Raw genomic sequence first — 17,916 nt, 5'->3', positions numbered from 1 at the left:
ATAAATACATTTTTTACAAGGCGTTCAATACGGTTGCAACAGCATATAAAGTACGTATTAAGACACGCTGGTTCTTCGGGGCCTGGTAAAGGGTTAACTAGTGGCGCTAAACTTGCCATAAACCCGTACTTCTTCATGCTTATGTTTACTGCGCTCTTACTAAATTCCATGGAATCACATCACGCGGTAAATTAGCTCAAAATGCATACAAGATTGTTACAGTTCAATTTTAACTTTATTTTTCACTGACATAATAATAAGACAAGTTTTAACTATTTTATGTAAATTTAAGACAAGTATACAAATTTTAAATAATTAAGGTAAGAAAGGGCTTGACTTAAGCGGTAATTTCATTTACCGTTGCAACTACTACCGCAGTTTGATCCTATCGTAAGTCTATCCGTTCGTAATAACCCCTGTGAGTGACGATACGTTTTCGTTCTTCATAAATTTTCGAAGCACAGATCGGTGCGGTGTAACGGTAAATGTAACAACCGCTTCTATTCTAACATAAGAGATTCGGAAAATAAATAGTGTCATAATTAGCAGTTAACTTTTAAACGCATATAAATTTATTATCACGTGGGTGATATCCGATAGTGGTGCAAGGGAGGAACCCTTGATCTGCGGTTTTGGTGATGGTCCGGATGGTGATCAGAAGTCGCTGGACGGGAGGGAGGCAGCTGATTACCGCCATGCAACGCCTTGGATTACCTATCCTCTCAATAGATTTGCCGTCCACCAGTATCTAAAAAAGAAGTTAATTTGAATTTATGATATTTATTTTCGTACGTTATACAGGGTATTTTTAACCCTTGGCTATTTTTGCGAGGTGAATATGACTTATGGGTCGGACCAACCCCGAAAAATAAGCATACATTTTGGCTGAGCAAATGTCGATGTTTTTTATGGGAGAGCCAAAAAATCGCTCATAGATACATGACATTTTGAAGTATTTATCTGCATTTCACTACACACGTTTCTGCCTGCCAGTTTTATTACGCAGAATTTGTACTTACTTGCTTATTGCGTTTCCTCGCTTCTAGACTAAATTCCGACTACATACAAGAGGGGCTCTAATATTACCTACTCAGTTACAGCATGACTGCCAAAAATAAAATAAACATGGCATATTTATTTCAAATGATTTTTCAAATTCATTTCTCATCTTGTACCGTCTACTAATATGCTAACATACAAACAACCAAACTGTAAATGTGGTAATTTAGTCACGATAATCCATCTGATGAAATCATAATGGACATTTTTAACAGTTTTACCTCTTTAGATCCATGAACAGTTTTGTTTTTAATTTGGAACTATTAGTTACTCTAAAAAAGTATTTTCGTTTTGCATGCAGCTTGTTTAATCCCCCCTCTTCCTACTCCTGCGAAAAAAGCCCGGGCCCGCTTGGCCGCCTTCTTCTTATCGAATCTTAAGATTAGGTGGAATACAAATTTATTAAAAAAAAAAACCTTGGTCCTCTGTACAATAATGACCGTGAAACTTACTTCGTATCCCATTATTCCTTCGATTGCTTTGGGCAGCTTCCACTTGAGACTAACTGTATGATGTGACACTCTTCTAGCGCACGGTTCTTGGACTCTGAGCTCATCCAAATAACTTCCCATTTCCTGTCAATAAGTCATGGAAGCAATTACGGATTTAGATTTTTTTTTATTAGGAAAAGGTAAGCGCTTGACCTCAATCTCACCTGATGGTAAGTGCCGATGCAGTCTAGGATGGAACATGCTTACTTAAAAGATGTTGAATATACATCTTTATCTCGATTTAAAAAGATCCAAATTATAGTGGACTGGGAATAGATTTGCAGGAAGTGAATTCCACTCCTTAGCCGTTCGCACGATAAAGCTAGATGCGTAGCGTTTAGAAAGTAATTAGAATTAGAAGTAAAAGATGAGAAAATCTGGAGGGAATGTGAAAGTTTGTGCAAAATGAACTTGGCCCGACTCTTTTAGACGCAGATATCATTGAGATCTAACAGTTGTTATCTTACCGAATCTATTATTGAGACGGTCTTTGAGATTTCTTCTGGTGATGTTGGACTGAATGTTTCATTCTGAAAAAAAGAAGGCATAATGCATTCAAGTGCAATAAAAAAAAGGGCAATTTACGATATTTTTCTTATACTTCATTGCTCCAAAGTGCAAAGTGGCAGTTTCAAGTTCGAAAGTCGTTATCCGCCTATCCTATCAAACCTAATGATAATGTACCTAATGATTCTAATATGTTCGAGTCTCACGGGAGTTATAAATCTCCCGTGAAACTCGAACATATAGACTATAAAGTTAAAAACAATATTGTTGTATAATTTTTTAGCTTTGTCACAGCTTTATGAAGCAGCTCATGGAAGCCTGGGGTTCACAAATAGTTCTACAGTTATTAAAATACTAATATTTTAGTAGATATCATAAATGAGCAATAAATACCTGAAACAGAAAGGAGCCATCTTTGGACGGTAATTCAGACTCGCTTACTCCTGCAACTTTTACAATACTATGGCCTATGCCATTATGAATTGGGGTAATGCAGCCAATTATAAAATCATCCACCTGAAAGTAAGTAAATCTAATTTGTACCTAATCTGCCGGCCTAGCCAAGGTGACAATCGCTATCGCTTCAACAACGAAACGCTTTATGTCTCTCTATCACTCTTCAAGAAAGACTACGTCGGTCAGATTAGGTATTAGTATTCATCAAAAAAGCGGCCAAGTGCGAGTCGGACTCGCGCATGAAGGGTTCCGTACAATTTAAGACGTATTAAAAAAATCTACTTACTAGATCTTGTTCAACATTTTACCACTTTGGACACACATTTTACCACTTTGGAAGTGTCTCTCGCGCAAACTATTCAGTTTAGAAAAAAATGATATTAGGAACCTAAATATCATTTTTGAAGACCTATCCATAGATACCCCACACGTATATGTTTGATGAAAAATTTTTTTTTAAATTTTATGACGTATTAAAAAAAACTACTCACTAGATCTCGTTCAAACCTATTTTCGGTGGAAGTTTGCATGGTAATGTATATCATATATTTTTTTTAGATTTTTCATTCTGTTATTTTAGAAGTTACAGGGGGGGGGGGGACACTTTTTTTCACTTTGGAAGGTTCTCTCGCGCAAACTATTCAGTTTAGAAAAAAATGATATTAGAAACCTTAATATCATTTTTGAAGACCTATCCATAGATACCCCACACGTATGGGTATGATGAAAAAAAAATTTTTTTTTTAATTTCATGACGTATTAAAAAAAAACTACTTACTAGATCTCGTTCAAACCAATTTTCGGTGGAAGTTTACATGGCAATGTATATCATATATTTTTTTTAGATTTTTCATTCTGTTATTTTAGAAGTTAAGGGGGGGACGGACGGACACACATTTTACCACTTTGGAAGTGTCTCTCGCGCAAACTATTCATTTTAGAAAAAAATGATATTAGAAACCTCAATATCATTTTTGAAGACCTATCCATAGATACCCCACACGTATGGGTTTGATGAAAAAAGTTTTTTTGAGTTTCAGTTCTAAGTATGGGGAACCCCCAAAATTTATTGTTTTTTTTTTCTATTTTAGTGTGAAAATCTTAATGCGGTTCATAGAATACATCCACTTACTAAGTTTGAACAGTACAGCTCTTATAGTTTCGGAAAAAAGTGGCTGTGACAGAATCGGACAGACAGACGGACATGACGAATCTATAAGGGTTCCGTTTTTTGCCATTTGGCTACGGAACCCTAAAAACCGTTTTTGATGAATACTAATACCTAACTTCTTTGCAAAAAGCAATTATATCCCATAAAAACCTTAAAGGTGAAATGAGAGCCAAGTTCAATATTAAGAATATGCGTCGTTGTTGACTTCGCCGGCAAACTTTTCGTTTTCTATTCTATTCAAACTAATTGAGATCTATATGGATGCCAAATTCTAGTTCACTTGAGATGTAAGTTTAGGATAGTTTATACCAACAAACTAAATTTCACAAAAGCAACATAGAAAAACATAATATAGCATGTACGTAAAAACTAGCCTAGCTCACAACACAAAACATAAATATGGCACAGGATAGGCAGTACAAAGGCGAATACGGGATTTCTTCCAGTTAACCTTTGAGTAGATGAGAACTGAGTGGTAGACGTTCTATTTTGCGTCGCCTAAACGGGAGACGAAGTTTTTTTGCGAGTGTTATATTTTAATACAGTAGCTTTATTCATTAGACTTTGCGTCAAATCTGGTTATGATTTTTTGCAGATTTGTTTATGATGCCCAATAAATATATAAGTTTGTGACCTCGAGCGATGAACGCCACTTTCTCAAAAATCGAAAAAACAACCCGATAATTTCGGTCTTTATAAGACCAAATATAATCTCCCAAATCTGAATTTGGGAGATTATAGTCCTAACGGACTAGTATTTGATAGTACCTTTTTAGGGCATTTTTAAAGTAAATTAAATTTGCTAGAATACGAGACATTAATTGTCTCTGTAGGTAGACCAAATATTTTTTCCAAGATAAAGCTTTTCAACGAGATGACGATTTCCATAAAGATAAAGATAGTTTATTATCTAAGTAGGCATATTACAATGCGCTTATGAACGTGAAATAAAGCTCTAACACTACACCTCTGACCCGAGAAGATTTAAATACCCTCTTAATTGAAGGAGGGTATCCCAATATGGACCGGCAAGAAACTCGGCGAGACACATCTTTTCAAAACATTACATCTTATAATTAACATGCATTAAAGGATATGAGAAAGAAAGGAGTGAGTGCTGAGGTGACGAAAGATAGAGGAGAATGGAAGAGAAGAACATGTTGTGCCGACCCCACATAACGTGGGATAAGGGCAGGAGGAAGCAGAAGAAGAATTAACATGCATTAAATAAGAAAAAAATACCATTTAGATTACTATAGAAATCATGCAATTACGTTCAGTAGCTACTTTTCTTTATATAAATTTGATTAAAAAATATATATTTACATCAAATCATACAAATACGTAACTCTTTCAGAAAACATAGAACTTTAACCAAGGCAAGACTGAAAAAAAACCTCAATTCTAGCCTCAACATCATCGCAATTCTAAAGCCATCGTCATCATCTCGTCATCTACTATCGAAGGTTCTGATGTACTGTATCTAGTATGATACGCCCACGATTCCCGACACATATATATTTATGTTTAAATATAGGCAATAACAAAATAGCTAAGACCTTGCTAAAGAATTGACATTAACTTTTACCAGCTTATGATGAATACCTAAATTTTCACAAAAAGGATGTCAAGTAATTCTTATTTTGATATTATTAGAAAGAATGTGATATTGTATGTATCTTTAATTAATTTTGTTTATTTGTTAACGGCATATTTAAACATGTTCCATTTTTATAACGTGTAAATTAACTTTATGAATAAATGACTTATGACTTATGAATATGATTAGGTATTTGAAAGATGGATCCTTACCTTATGATTTTTAAGGTCCGTAAATGACGTTTGGTTTGTTTGTTCCATTTGAGAATTTCTTGAAATATCGTTTATAATATCATTCATCACTTTCTGCGTCTGTTCCTTTATTTTGTTTTTAGATATTTTCTTTATCTTTTGTTTAGTACCATACCTAGATATATTACCAAGATCGGGTGCAGTAATATCAATTTTTAATGTATATTCATAATTTTTTACTTTATTTTCTAAGCACCGCTGATTGTCAGTTTCAGTACTTTTGTCGGTTGTGATATATTCAGTATTAGTTTCAACATTTGCTACTGTACTTACATAATTATTTTTATAGAGTTGTTCGTTCAGTAATTTATTATCACGTCCATCAATTTCAATTTCGTGCTCGTATAGATTATTTAGCATTTCTTTTATAGAGCAATGACAAGGTCTCGCGCGTGCATTAGGGTCTGATATACACCTACTACAATTTTCTGAACTTTTAATGACACCAACTTTGCTGATTGTACTTTTTGGACAACCTCCATGAAGCCCGTAGTCATAATTATAATCTTGAGTTCTACTTCCTGTTAATTAGAAATATAATTTTAAAAGTATTCGTGGTATCGTTGGACAGAGTAAGTGTAAAACTAAATTTAGTCAAATTATGAGGTAACAAATTAAATTATTGGTCTTAAATACATGGTACATACGAAGATTGTAGTAGGAAAACGATTTGGTTTCCCTTAGTATTCACGGTAACCGCTTAAAGTTATCCGGCCATTGATGTACATGTATCCGGCCCCTTTTTTGCAGATAAGTGGCACGCGCGGTTTTAGTCAACAATAGACAAAGGATAAGCCGTTGCGGGCCAGCTACAAAGCTAACAACTATACACAATAATTTTACATTTAAAAGTTGTGGTACAGTATGTAGTTATTAATTAGTACTTATGGCGTTTACAATGTCTTGATATTGTAAAATTATTGTAAAATATCTATATGTTGGCGGCCGATCGTAAGATCAGATTAAACCAATAGATAGGTTGGATAGGTTTGTTAGGTTGCTTCAGATACCCTAAGGGCAAATTGCCCAGAAATTGCGGGGCTCCTTCGATTCATAAAACGATGATTTTCATAATTCACGATATGCTCGATATCAGGAATTTCATGATCTTCCTGATTTTACGATCGCTGCTGACATATTTATATACTAATGGTAATGATAGACACTCAAATTCACATTATGAACCAAAAACGCAACTTACTTAACTTTCGTTTCCACTCATCTTCAATATATTTTTTTAAAAGACTAATAGTTTTACAACTTTCCTGATTTCCGGCTTGCTCTCGATAAGGACATGACGAACACTCACAAAACGAACACTTGCATACTGCAGAGTCCGTAAAATCCACATTCTGTGGTATCACTTGATGGTTTTCTACTATAGAGGTGTAAAAGTTATGATATTCCTCGGTTGGTTTTCCGACCATATCACCACCGGATACGCATCTAAGACTGCAGGAGTTGCTTAAGCAACACTTGTGCGGACTATTCAACATTTTAATTCCAGGTTTGACAGCAGGTGTTTGGTTCACTAGCGGTAAACTAAGGCAATGCTGTATGCAGTTAGTACATGAGCAAGGGGAATACTGGTTGTCTGAATGTCCGACATCTCCAAAAAGAGTTATGGTTGCTGGATTCTCTCCGTCATAAATGATAGATTTAGTAAGATGATTGAATATTAAATCATCGTGTGATTTATTTTCGCATTGCAAGCGATGTTCAATGCTTTTGCAATCGTAGTTTTTGGCAAACATAGTGCACTGCTCGCAATTACAGGGCTTACAGTTGCAGGGATCAGCCAACGTAGGCACTGAACGCCTCGACAAATATTTACATATTGTACACACGCACGCGTTACAAATTGCTGATATCATTGTAATAATATTATATGTATGAAATTCCTCTGATTTTGATGACAAATTCATTATCGAGCCTGAGCTATCACTACAGGAGAAATATCGCTGCAACCTAGTAATCTAATTGTGAATTTCCTTGGACCATTTATTGATATTTAGATACACAATAGCGTGAATCTCTTGATATGCTTTTCTGCTGAATAAAATGCGAGAAGTTTGGATCATGACCCAATACTAAAAAATGCAGAAGACTGACCTCAGATCCCGCATTCACATATAAAAAGCGGTGTCATCGTTTTTTTTAATTCATTCACTTCTTTACTATAAAAATTCTTAGTATGCGTTAATTTAAGAGTTATAGGTTTAGTTTCTTGTTTGAAGGTCCTCATAGCTCAATCAAATAACTTAGGTGATCAAATTTCTGTAAATTAAAAACGAATAGTATTTTAAGATAACATATACCTACGCTTGAAGTAATTATGTTGTATGAATAGTTGGCCGTTGGTACAAGTACTTAAGAACGCATTATTACTAAATACCTTTAGTCACACGGGATTGTCCAGATTTACGGTAAAGTCCTTATCTTATGAGGAACTCGAGATGAGTTCCTCATAAGATTAATTTATTCTTGCTTTGTCCCCCCTACATGGGAGCTTTTAGTATGGGGTAGATTTTCAATGAAATCTGTAATTTTCACATATTATTTAGATTCTGAAAGGATGTTCTTGTATTTTTTACGTTTTATTCCAAAATTGTCATTTTACTTGTCAGATCGTCAAGACCAGAGTTTAAATTGTCACATTATTATGATATTTACGATTCGAATTTGTGCAAAGAGTTGGTTTATTGGTTTATAATTGAATTGTGCAAAAGAATGGTTTACGTACCATGACTGTGAAAAACCGTTGTTTGAGGGCAGCGAATAACCGTTCGTTGTGGAGATACTTGGAGGAGGCCTTTGTCCAGCAGTGGATGTCTTTCGGCTGAGACGATGATGATGATGATGATGATTTTTCCCAGTACTTGTAGTATAAGACGATATTACTTAACAAATTTCATAGTTCGAGGTCAACGGGAAGTACCCTATAAATTTTGATTCCCTTGAGAGAGTCGAAATATACTTTTTCTCAAACTTGTAATGAAATGTTGACATAACTTACTTCAAATTAGGTCCGGAAATACTACATATCAGGTGCGATGAGTGAAGATATGTAAAGGAATTTCATACAGCCTTACACACCTAGGCCTGTAAATTATGGTTCGTCTTGGCATTCAACCATAAAAAACCTATAAGCAAATTTCTGTCGTTATGTTTTTTTTTCTTTTTATTGTCTTTTTGTGTTTTTTTTTTCTTTTTTGTGTTTGTTAATAGTACATTACTATAGAGGATGGGAAACGAAGGGTTGCAGGCCAAGTAGATATAGACTAGGGCTCGCGGTCGTGTCCGCGATTCGTGAACCCGTAGCCGTGCGCCCGGTTTCGTGTTTCACGGCAACGGTTTTATGGTCCGTTCCGCACGTGACATTCGGCTACGTGAAATTAGGGTACGTGAATCCGTGTAAATCCGTGTAGGCGTGATCACGGCTTCACGTATCTTAAGAACACGCCGGTTCGGTCCGCCCGCGACGTTGAGTGAAGATACGATGCGGTCTCTAAGAGCTACGAATAAAAATGTATCGTGAGTTTTTTATTCATAGCTCTAATTCCGTTTCATTACTTTTGAATTAAAATTTCCAAATTTCCAATAGTAAGGCCTTATAAATAGTAATGAGTAATAAATGAAAAGAACCAAAAATTGATTACAATGAATAGCTACTTTAATAAACAGGTTGCTAAAATACGACAAATAATACGACAGGAAAACTCATTATTTGTGCGATCATTGCACAAGGTACATAAAGCTGTATCTCCGACTCTGGTGGCATATCTCCACACCCAACTTCTCTTCATTGTTAATAGTTTAAACACACCATTAGAGTAACACTAATCATACACTAACAATACCAAAAAAAAAAAATTACGAAACAACAAAAAAAATTACTTTAAATTCACGGCTAAATTAAAACTTGAAGACCAACTGTGACGTCAGGAGTAACTAATGACAATGAATGTGCGTTCAAAATTCTAAACTGCCCCCTCCAGATTAAATAACAAATACCACGAATTTGTAAAACAAAACATCGCGGTCACTTCTTTCAACTTCACGAACAAAAGGTAAAGCCCACAGCTACTTATGTATGAATGTTTGTTTCATTTTAATAAGTCGCTCGCAAATCTTATTATCTTTGTCTGCACGTGCAACTGCACTTATTATCTACAAAAAAAATCCGGTATGTTGGCTTAGCTTGTTAGTCATACAATAAAACACTCTAACAATAATATGTCATTATTACCTTCAATCTAGAAACAAAACAGTACTCTTTAATGTGCCGAAAGTCCGAAACTGATAAGTACTGCAGCTGCGTACTTTTTTTTCCGTGGCCCCGTACATGTGTTTTTGTAGAATTTGTTTACCTGTATTATCTTTATCATACCTACCAAAGATTTGCAGAAATTTACCCTTTTGTTTCTTTGGATTAGGATTGCCTTGTTTATATTTAGGCTACGTTATATTCATTGATAGTAGCCTTGATTTAATAATGACAACCAGTAGCACAGCGTTGCTTAAGTTCATAATTTTATAATGATACTTACACCGGAGTTTTACACCTTATATTTATATTAGTGCAATGTAACGAGCAGGTCACTAGTTTTGACTAAAATCAATAGCTGGTTATACAAAAAACAGAATAACCCCATAAATTATTTAGATATAAGTAACCATTATAATATTCAAATCGATGCAAAAATACAATTTAAGTTTAATTCACACGTAAATGTTTGTCCGATGAACGTCCCGTATTCAATATACTAAGTGGTAACTCAATTCAATAATACCTAGTCCTCATTGTTTCATTTATTTTTCTCCCGGGCGTGTCGAACCTACGAGACGTGCAATAAGTACCTATCCAACGGAACCGAGCCCGAAGCTCCGCACACGAACGCAGGTACGGGCTACGTATCATGGCGTGTCACGGTCACGGCGTGTCACGTGAATCCGGACGCGAACGCAGGTACGAGGTACGTACCTTGCCGTGTTCGTGAAATTCGTGATCTTAGTACCGCCGGGCTTAAGAACCCGTAGCTACGGATCGGCGTGTATCACGGATATCAGGAGCCCTAATATAGACGGCCGAGCGTAGCGAGGACGGGTAGGGATACGCGGCCGGATAGGGATACGCGGCCGGCAACCCCGTTTCTCGCCGAGATTTGTATAGTGCTTTTCTCAAACTTGCAATGAAATAATATAAAAAAAATAGAATGACGATGATGATGATTGTTTCAAGTCCTTACTACTACTACTAGGGTTCCGTCTAGTGATGATGTGGTCTTTCAAAAATGTAAAGTACTTAGGTAGCTATAAAATGTTTAATAGTATTGAACGTAAAATAGGTACATATAATTTTATTCACGAAGTATTTACGTAAAATTGCACAATTTGTATCATGGCCATGTTCATTCGTAATTGACTTATTCTGTAAAAAGATCTAGCATCACATCTTGTTTCAAAATATAACGTATTTTCTCCGCTCTTAGGAGTTCTACCTAAAAATAAGTAATATTACATTATCATTTAGTATAGTCACGGACTTTAATTGTTGAGCCATATAGGGCTTACTTTAGATTGGACATTTCTTACCATTAGCATTGACAATCAAATTAGCTTGAACCCAACGAGTTTTTCGAAACGTATGTAAGAAATATCATGTGATATTTACCAATCGCTTTTCGGTGATGGAAAACATTGTGAGGAAATCGGACTAATCCATGTAAGACCTAGTGTTTCCTCTGGGCCGGAAGGTCGAGTAGATACTACGTCAAAACTTGGGATTAAGTTGTTGTACCCCCAGGGTACCATGCCGTGGGAAAAGCCGGGAGCTCGCTAGGATAGTGATGATGAAATAGGTAGATACAGTATACCTGGGCCAATTATTTGAAGTTGTATGCTATACTTTTTTTTTAATTAGGAAAATTTTATGTTATTTCTATTCAGAAACATGAGATTGTTCTATCCTAATAGGAGAAAAAAGTCTCCAAGATTGTATAATTTTTTTGATCCTTCCATCCGATTCCAAGTCTATGAAAAATGGTAAAGGAAAAATTATAATATGACAAACTTTAAACAAAAGGCCCTACCTAGCTACGTAGGAGTTGTAGGTTTTCACCTCAGATATGGAGGAATCAAAAAGTTTACCTCACTAGCCACAGGTTCCTGTCCTGTAATGCCGTGCACTTGTGATTTATCCACAGGAGCGCTTTTAATTTCACGCTTTCTATTTATCGTATCATCAGTTTCATCACACATTTTTTCTATATAATTTTGTGATTTATTTTTAACATTTGATATTATTTTTAACACATGTTTTGGTTGATATAAATGCTTATTATAGTTCTTGAGTGAATCAATGTTAACATTTTTAACCGCTTTGTCTTCAACAGATTTATTTTCTCCTTTTAAATTTTTGAATTTAGATTGGTAAACAACTTTAAAACGCTCTGCGTCTGCTTCGTTTGCTTTAGTCGCCTTTGATGTCCTGTTGTTTTCTCCATCATCAGCTGCTTGTTTTATAACACAGTCACAGTTACTACTGCTCAAACCATTTAAAATCATATACAGCGACTTTTTCAGTTTTTTGGAAACGCTTTTAAATTCTAAATTTGCTTTTTCGTATTTATGTAAAATCTTAGTCAAATTAATAGTAAACTGCTTCGCATTCAGCACTGTTTTATATATACTATTATAATTTACTGTATTAGTTTCTTCTACATAACATCTTTTTGTAAAAAACTGGTTTAAATGATCAAATAACACATTACCAGCAACTCTGTTTCCGATACCATTTGGATATTTATGGTGTAGCTTACGTACTAACTTGGCACCAACGCCATTGATTTTGTTAAAATCTGATTCGATATTAGAGCAATGGTAAATATTATGCTGATTCGTATAATTAGATATAACATATTTTCGAACTTCAGTACCATTGGAATTTGAACCAATTTCCGTGAGGTTATCAAAAATATTTGTATCAGGTAAGGAAATAGTGCGTTTGCTGCATCCTTTGTTTTGATATGATAATACCGATGCTGTGATTGTCCGTGTAGAGCTGAATCCCGACGAAAATGAATATGAACTTGTCTTGTGCACATTATTCATTGGTAAATCTTCAAGTACATTTAAACACGGATAAAAAACAGCTGAAATATTGTTAAGTGAGTTTTTGGGTACAAGGGAATTTGTTTTAAAAACTGCAGTTAATACAGTATTATCCTTATTAAACAGAGTCAATTTCCTCTGACTCTTGTTCTTAGAATTTTGGTTAGTATCCTTGGGAAGAGGCAAGCCAAGTTTATTTTCTTTTATTCTAGCTTGTTCCGGTCGTAATATGATCTTAGAGGGATCGTGTGTTTTCACATTGTTTACGTAAAATATATTACCACGTTTAAATGTATCATGCTCGTATTCATTGCATTCATATGCTAATGGATGTTCACGCATTATGCGATCTATAAAGGGTTTGTTTGAGCCTCCATGATTGTTATCCGGATTTAGTTTGTTTAAATGGCTTCGAGGTTCAGAGCTCCGTTCACATTGTACAAAATGACACATATCACATCCACAATTGGCATAATCAATCGATTGTAAGATAGGTTGGTCTTTACATGTTGCACATTTACAGACTTTAGGACGTGTCAATTTGTGAAATGGTTTATCGCCATACCGCAACGATGAGTAACAAGTCAAAGCATTTCCTTGGGATTCACATATGACGCATTCGCATTTACTGCATGCACATTTATTATTAGCATGATCGTTATTTGTGGTTATAGGACGATCCGAAAGTTTATTGATTCCAACAGGTATGTCATGCGTTGGGTATTTTTTTTGTAGACTGATTTTTTTCGCAGTTGAGTTCGTTAACTCATTTCTTGCTGCGTCCATCTTATTCCCTAAATAATTAACAGGTTTACTTCTCAAATAACAACTGTGGGCACATTCCATACAGTTACAAGGCTTACAATCGCAACTTGTTTCTTTTACGTTATCTATATAGAGAAACTCATTTCCTGAACGTGGCTGTACGTTAATAGTATTGTACTTTAGGTTATTTAGTGTGCAGTCTTTACATTTGCAAGGCTCACAATCACAATATTCTTCACGAGGTGTTAGCGTTGGCCCCATAAGACACCTGCAAATTCTGCAAGAGCACGCATCATATGCTTCTTTTATACGTTTTAAGATATCATATTCTTTTAAGGAAAATTTCATAGGGCTTTCAAATTCTTCGTCCGTAATAACTTCTTCGTATTTATTGTATGGTAGATTCATGACCTGTGCACTTAGTTGTCCGATAGTGGGGTTAGATGCGCTTTTAGTAGAATTGATGTCTTTTTCGTTAAATAGTTCGATTTCACTGCTATTATTTTTAGTAATACTATAATAATCCATTCTGTTCAATTCGTACTTGTTCTGGCCAGTGAGACTAGAATAGCTTTTGCTAATGATCTCAGTACTGAATGTGTCCATTTTAAACATCAGCTGATGTATGATATTAGAAAATAATTAATATAAATTACAAGCAATTTCTTCTTTAGCTTGAACTTAAAATGTTAAGAGTTTCAGGAAAAGTAAAAGAGAGCGTTATCACGAGTATGATCGTTTCTGTTCAGCATATTTAGATTTAACAAACTATCGTTAAGGTAAGTTTTAAATAATTTGCTTTATATTACCTGAGAAGAAAAAATACATGTTAGGTAATTATCAGTAATCATAATCACATAAATTTAATGTACCTACCCCACTTCGCAATAGATAATCGAACGACATCTGATCCCTAGCGCGACTTCAAGAAGGTATATGCAGCCACGCGCGACAACTCAATAAATCATGCTAGGGGGTATGTCATCTCACTTGTTAAAATCAATCGACCCATTTAGACTACATAAATTACAGAATAGATAAACATACAATATTAGGGAAGATCGATTTCAAAGACCATGGATTGTACCTACATTTTCGCCTGTGCCGAAAAATAGTAGGTGGTTATTATAGATATATGTACTTATAGTAGGTATTTCGCATATGCTTCGTATAGTTGAAGAAATATTATTTGCACCGATAAATGTTATCGCTAATGGCTGTTTTACAGGGTAATAAAACAATTAGCACTAGGTTTTGCTTAAAGTATATTTGAGATAAACAATCTTGATCCTAGATACTTTTCCTTGTAGGTATTGCAACTGTTCAATTCATAGTCTGTTGTTGAATTAAATAAATGATAAATCTAAAGAAACATGAAGTCCAAAGTAAATATGAATTGGATCGGAAAAGTTTCATTTACATAATAGGTATGGATTTTATCCTAGAAACACAAAGTATCGTAACTAGTTATTCCCACTATATGGGCGGGGCTGATTCGCCGCTATTTTGTCCTTTTATATTCGTAAAGATAACGTTTTATGACCAATTGGTGCAAATTATATTTCGTCAATATAAATAAAGTACTTACTTACTAGTGGTCGTCCATTTTTTTAGAGAAATTTAATTAAGTTCATTACTCCTAATCCTATCCTATCATATTGATATTAAGGTTACATTGTTTGAATTGAATATTCGGTTATTGTTTTGAAAATCACCAATTCAGACTGCAGTCATAATATTCCCCTTATTTCTTGCATAGGTACTTGATAGGTACTTCAAAGTTGGTTGTCATTTGCATAACCTAAAAGACATCCAAAGAGTTATTTAAGTAGGTATATTGGCAGTCTATGAATATTTGGCTTACTATATGGAGTGTAGAAAAAGAAGCAAAATCTGTACTTATGTAAGAAAAGCTCAACTTCATGAGCATACCTAGCGCCACCGGAGAGATTAGGAACTATTATTATTATAAAGCACGGACTTATAAGATTATATCTATATTATATCTCCATGTTATAAAACGTAGTGATTATATGCCCTTTGGTTATAAAGATGAAAGCTGGTCACTTTGGCAACAGTTCTGCCATAAGAGATTGTCGTCCATTTTCTACCGTCCATAGTTTACTAGAAAGTTTTAGTTAAGTGGAGTTCAATAGAAATTACTAATGATGTAAACAAATATGACAGATTTTGTTAGCATTTGACATATAACTTAATTTTTTTACGAAGGCTATTTTTCTAAGAAATATTCATAATTATCATATATTTTAGCCAGAAAATGATATATACCTAAATAAAATAATAAGGTGTATAAACTGTTGATAGGATCACGATTTTCCTAAAAGTTTGAGAGATTACGAAGTAATGAAGGTAAATTGGGTTGTTTACATTACCTATTTGTAATTTTCTCAATTGAACTCCACTTTAGTGCTTTAGCCACGTCAAATTAAGCCGTAATTATGGGCAACCAGGGGAAATATTCGTTTATTTTTGTAAATTGGTACAGTTATAAATACCTTGCGGTGTCCTGTTGGACATACTTAAAGTCCTCGGGGGTTGTGGCTTTTTTCTGATTTTGGCTCATATGTCGAATGAGCAAAAATGTCTGTACAAATAGCATTATAACTACATCGATCAAAAGTTTGTACATAAAATTTCCTACAACATTGGTTCTCCTGACTTATTAATTTTCTTGAGCTAGTTATCATTATCAAACTGAGAAAAATGATCTAAATGTCTTCGTAGCTGTTGCTACTCACGTGTACCTATTTGTCGCGCAAGTAGTTAGTGGCGCAAGCAGCACACGGATGTTATTTTGTCCCCGCAGGCCCGCACTATTTAAATAAACCTTCACAAACTCATTAAGATAATCTACCCGATTATTAAGAAATTACTTAAAATATATCAGAAACGTAATTTGAATACAGCACTAAAATAGCATAAGAAGGTAAAGTGAAAAAGAGTACAAGTCTCTGGCAGTTTAGGTGTATAAGGGCATAAGTGTTACGTGGAACTTACACCCCTTTACACCTGCGCTGCCAGAGACTTGTACCCTTTTTCACTAGGGCCACAGATTATTAATTTCAGTAGTAAATTGATGTAATATTTACTACCACAATGGTATCTTTTTAACATTGGCAGCATGTGCGAGTGAGACACAGGGCTCTGGTTTTGCTATCTCAAGTGAAGTGGGTTTTTCTTTAGTCTGGCATGAACACCTTTCTGGCTCGGTGATAAGGTTCAATTTAGTATAGCAAAAAAAGTCATTGCGCTCTCCACTTTAATATAAACCTTTATGATTGGGCTCCATACATTCCACGACTCTTCTCTTTCCGCAGACTCCACCCGTGGGCTATAACCGCGATAATCGAAGTTCGTAAATTACGGGAATTTATCTCTGTCACTAAATACGTGTTAGTGAGAGTAAAAGAGAAAGATCCTTGCAATTTGCGAATTTTGGTTTTCGGGACCCGAAATTTAAATCCCTCCTAAATTGTAGGAGGGTATCCCAATATGGAACCGGCAAGAAACTAATAATTTTCATGAGTTGTACAAAATATCAAAAATTGTTTTGTATTAATATACATTTAAATTTATTTCCTAATTTAGTTCCTGTTTGTACAAATTGGTATTGGAACGTGAATCGAGCGTAGGATGAGTTGAATGATAATTGTCAAACTTGTCAATATACGTCACATGCAAGTGAAATTATCTCCAGCCACCATTTTATTATTTGCAAAATATTATTACTAAATTCGTAATATTATCCATTTGAATAAACTATTTTATTGTAAGTATTTTTTGTACAAGCAAGATATCAGTGAGTTCTCTTAGGAACATTAGAATCGTAACAAAAGTCGTATTGTTGTTTCAGTCAGGTGACACTTCTCAAGTAGCGAGGCTACGCCCAAATTTCTGTTGTGGATTGTTTAATTTGCCTTCAACATAGGCCTATCAGACACCGCCGTTATGGACATGATGGTATCGACACTGCAACAACAGCGAGCTGTGACTGAGCAGCTGCGGAGGGAAGCAGCTATAAAGCGAATCCCCGTGTCGTCGGCGGTGGCCGACATCGTGCGGTACATCAACGAGCACGAGCAGGAGGACTGCCTGCTCGTCGGCTTCTCGAGTCAAAAAGTCAATCCTTTTCGCGAAAAAAGCTCTTGCACTGTTCTTTAAAAAAGTATTTTACATGTAACTTGGAAATATGTTGAATCTTATCCTCATCAAAGCTAAGTTCTTGATCTACATGTTTCAACTATTTGTTTAAGTTCAAGTGGTACGTGTTAACTATGTTTCTAATCCATCATAAAACAGATTTTATGCTTGCAAAACAATTTTGTACTTCAGATAATGTAAATCACTGTCTCTTATGGTCATAAATATATTTTAAAAATGATTCGTTTTGTATTGTGTCATTTCCGAAACCTTTTAGCAATAATAAAGATTAACACATTCACTGCCAGACAAAAAACGGCGCACTACCCCAGAAACCGGTGG

The 17,916-nt window shown here is 35.0% G+C and overlaps 3 protein-coding genes across 3 annotated transcripts; 1 reads left to right on the top strand and 2 right to left on the bottom strand.

The window, feature by feature from the left end:
- Positions 1–213: 213 nt before the first annotated feature.
- Positions 214–8,164, bottom strand: LOC133533643 (uncharacterized). The gene is made up of 7 exons (XM_061872671.1): positions 7,648–8,164; positions 6,737–7,353; positions 5,497–6,056; positions 2,451–2,573; positions 2,018–2,080; positions 1,512–1,634; positions 214–748 (listed from the first exon to the last, which is right to left on the bottom strand). The coding sequence occupies exons 1-7, from the start codon at positions 7,659–7,661 to the stop codon at positions 557–559; spliced, it is 1,692 nt and encodes a 563-aa protein (XP_061728655.1). The 5' UTR covers positions 7,662–8,164; the 3' UTR covers positions 214–556.
- A 2,681-nt stretch (positions 8,165–10,845) lies between these two features.
- Positions 10,846–15,177, bottom strand: LOC133533642 (uncharacterized). Its single transcript, XM_061872670.1, has 3 exons — positions 15,006–15,177; positions 11,686–14,222; positions 10,846–11,036 (listed from the first exon to the last, which is right to left on the bottom strand). The coding sequence occupies exons 2-3, from the start codon at positions 14,026–14,028 to the stop codon at positions 10,962–10,964; spliced, it is 2,418 nt and encodes an 805-aa protein (XP_061728654.1). The 5' UTR covers positions 14,029–14,222; positions 15,006–15,177; the 3' UTR covers positions 10,846–10,961.
- Positions 15,178–17,057: 1,880 nt separating this feature from the next.
- LOC133533650 (guanine nucleotide-binding protein subunit gamma-1-like) lies at positions 17,058–17,815 on the top strand. The gene is made up of 2 exons (XM_061872679.1): positions 17,058–17,203; positions 17,288–17,815. Exon 2 carries the CDS (start codon positions 17,383–17,385, stop codon positions 17,593–17,595), a length of 213 nt encoding a protein of 70 aa, XP_061728663.1. The 5' UTR covers positions 17,058–17,203; positions 17,288–17,382; the 3' UTR covers positions 17,596–17,815.
- Positions 17,816–17,916: the final 101 nt, after the last annotated feature.

Source organism: Cydia pomonella, unplaced genomic scaffold (assembly GCF_033807575.1).
Source record: "Cydia pomonella isolate Wapato2018A unplaced genomic scaffold, ilCydPomo1 PGA_scaffold_188, whole genome shotgun sequence".
NCBI lineage: Eukaryota > Metazoa > Arthropoda > Insecta > Lepidoptera > Tortricidae > Cydia > Cydia pomonella.
This window is presented reverse-complemented; position numbering and strand designations above follow the sequence as displayed.

Excerpts from the sequence above, each read along its gene's own strand:
- LOC133533650 (XM_061872679.1), top strand. The coding sequence starts at position 17,383 with ATGGACATGATGGTATCGACACTGCAACAACAGCGAGCTGTGACTGAG.
- LOC133533643 (XM_061872671.1), bottom strand. Across the intron at positions 6,057-6,736 it reads TGAGTGGAAACGAAAGTTAA|GAAGTAGAACTCAAGATTAT; the intron begins GTAAGTTGCGTT and ends TCTAATTAACAG. Across the intron at positions 1,635-2,017 it reads CCGTCTCAATAATAGATTCG|GAAATGGGAAGTTATTTGGA; the intron begins GTAAGATAACAA and ends ACTTATTGACAG.
- LOC133533642 (XM_061872670.1), bottom strand. The coding sequence starts at position 14,028 with ATGTTTAAAATGGACACATTCAGTACTGAGATCATTAGCAAAAGCTAT. Across the intron at positions 11,037-11,685 it reads AGGAACCTGTGGCTAGTGAG|GTAGAACTCCTAAGAGCGGA; the intron begins GTAAACTTTTTG and ends ACTTATTTTTAG.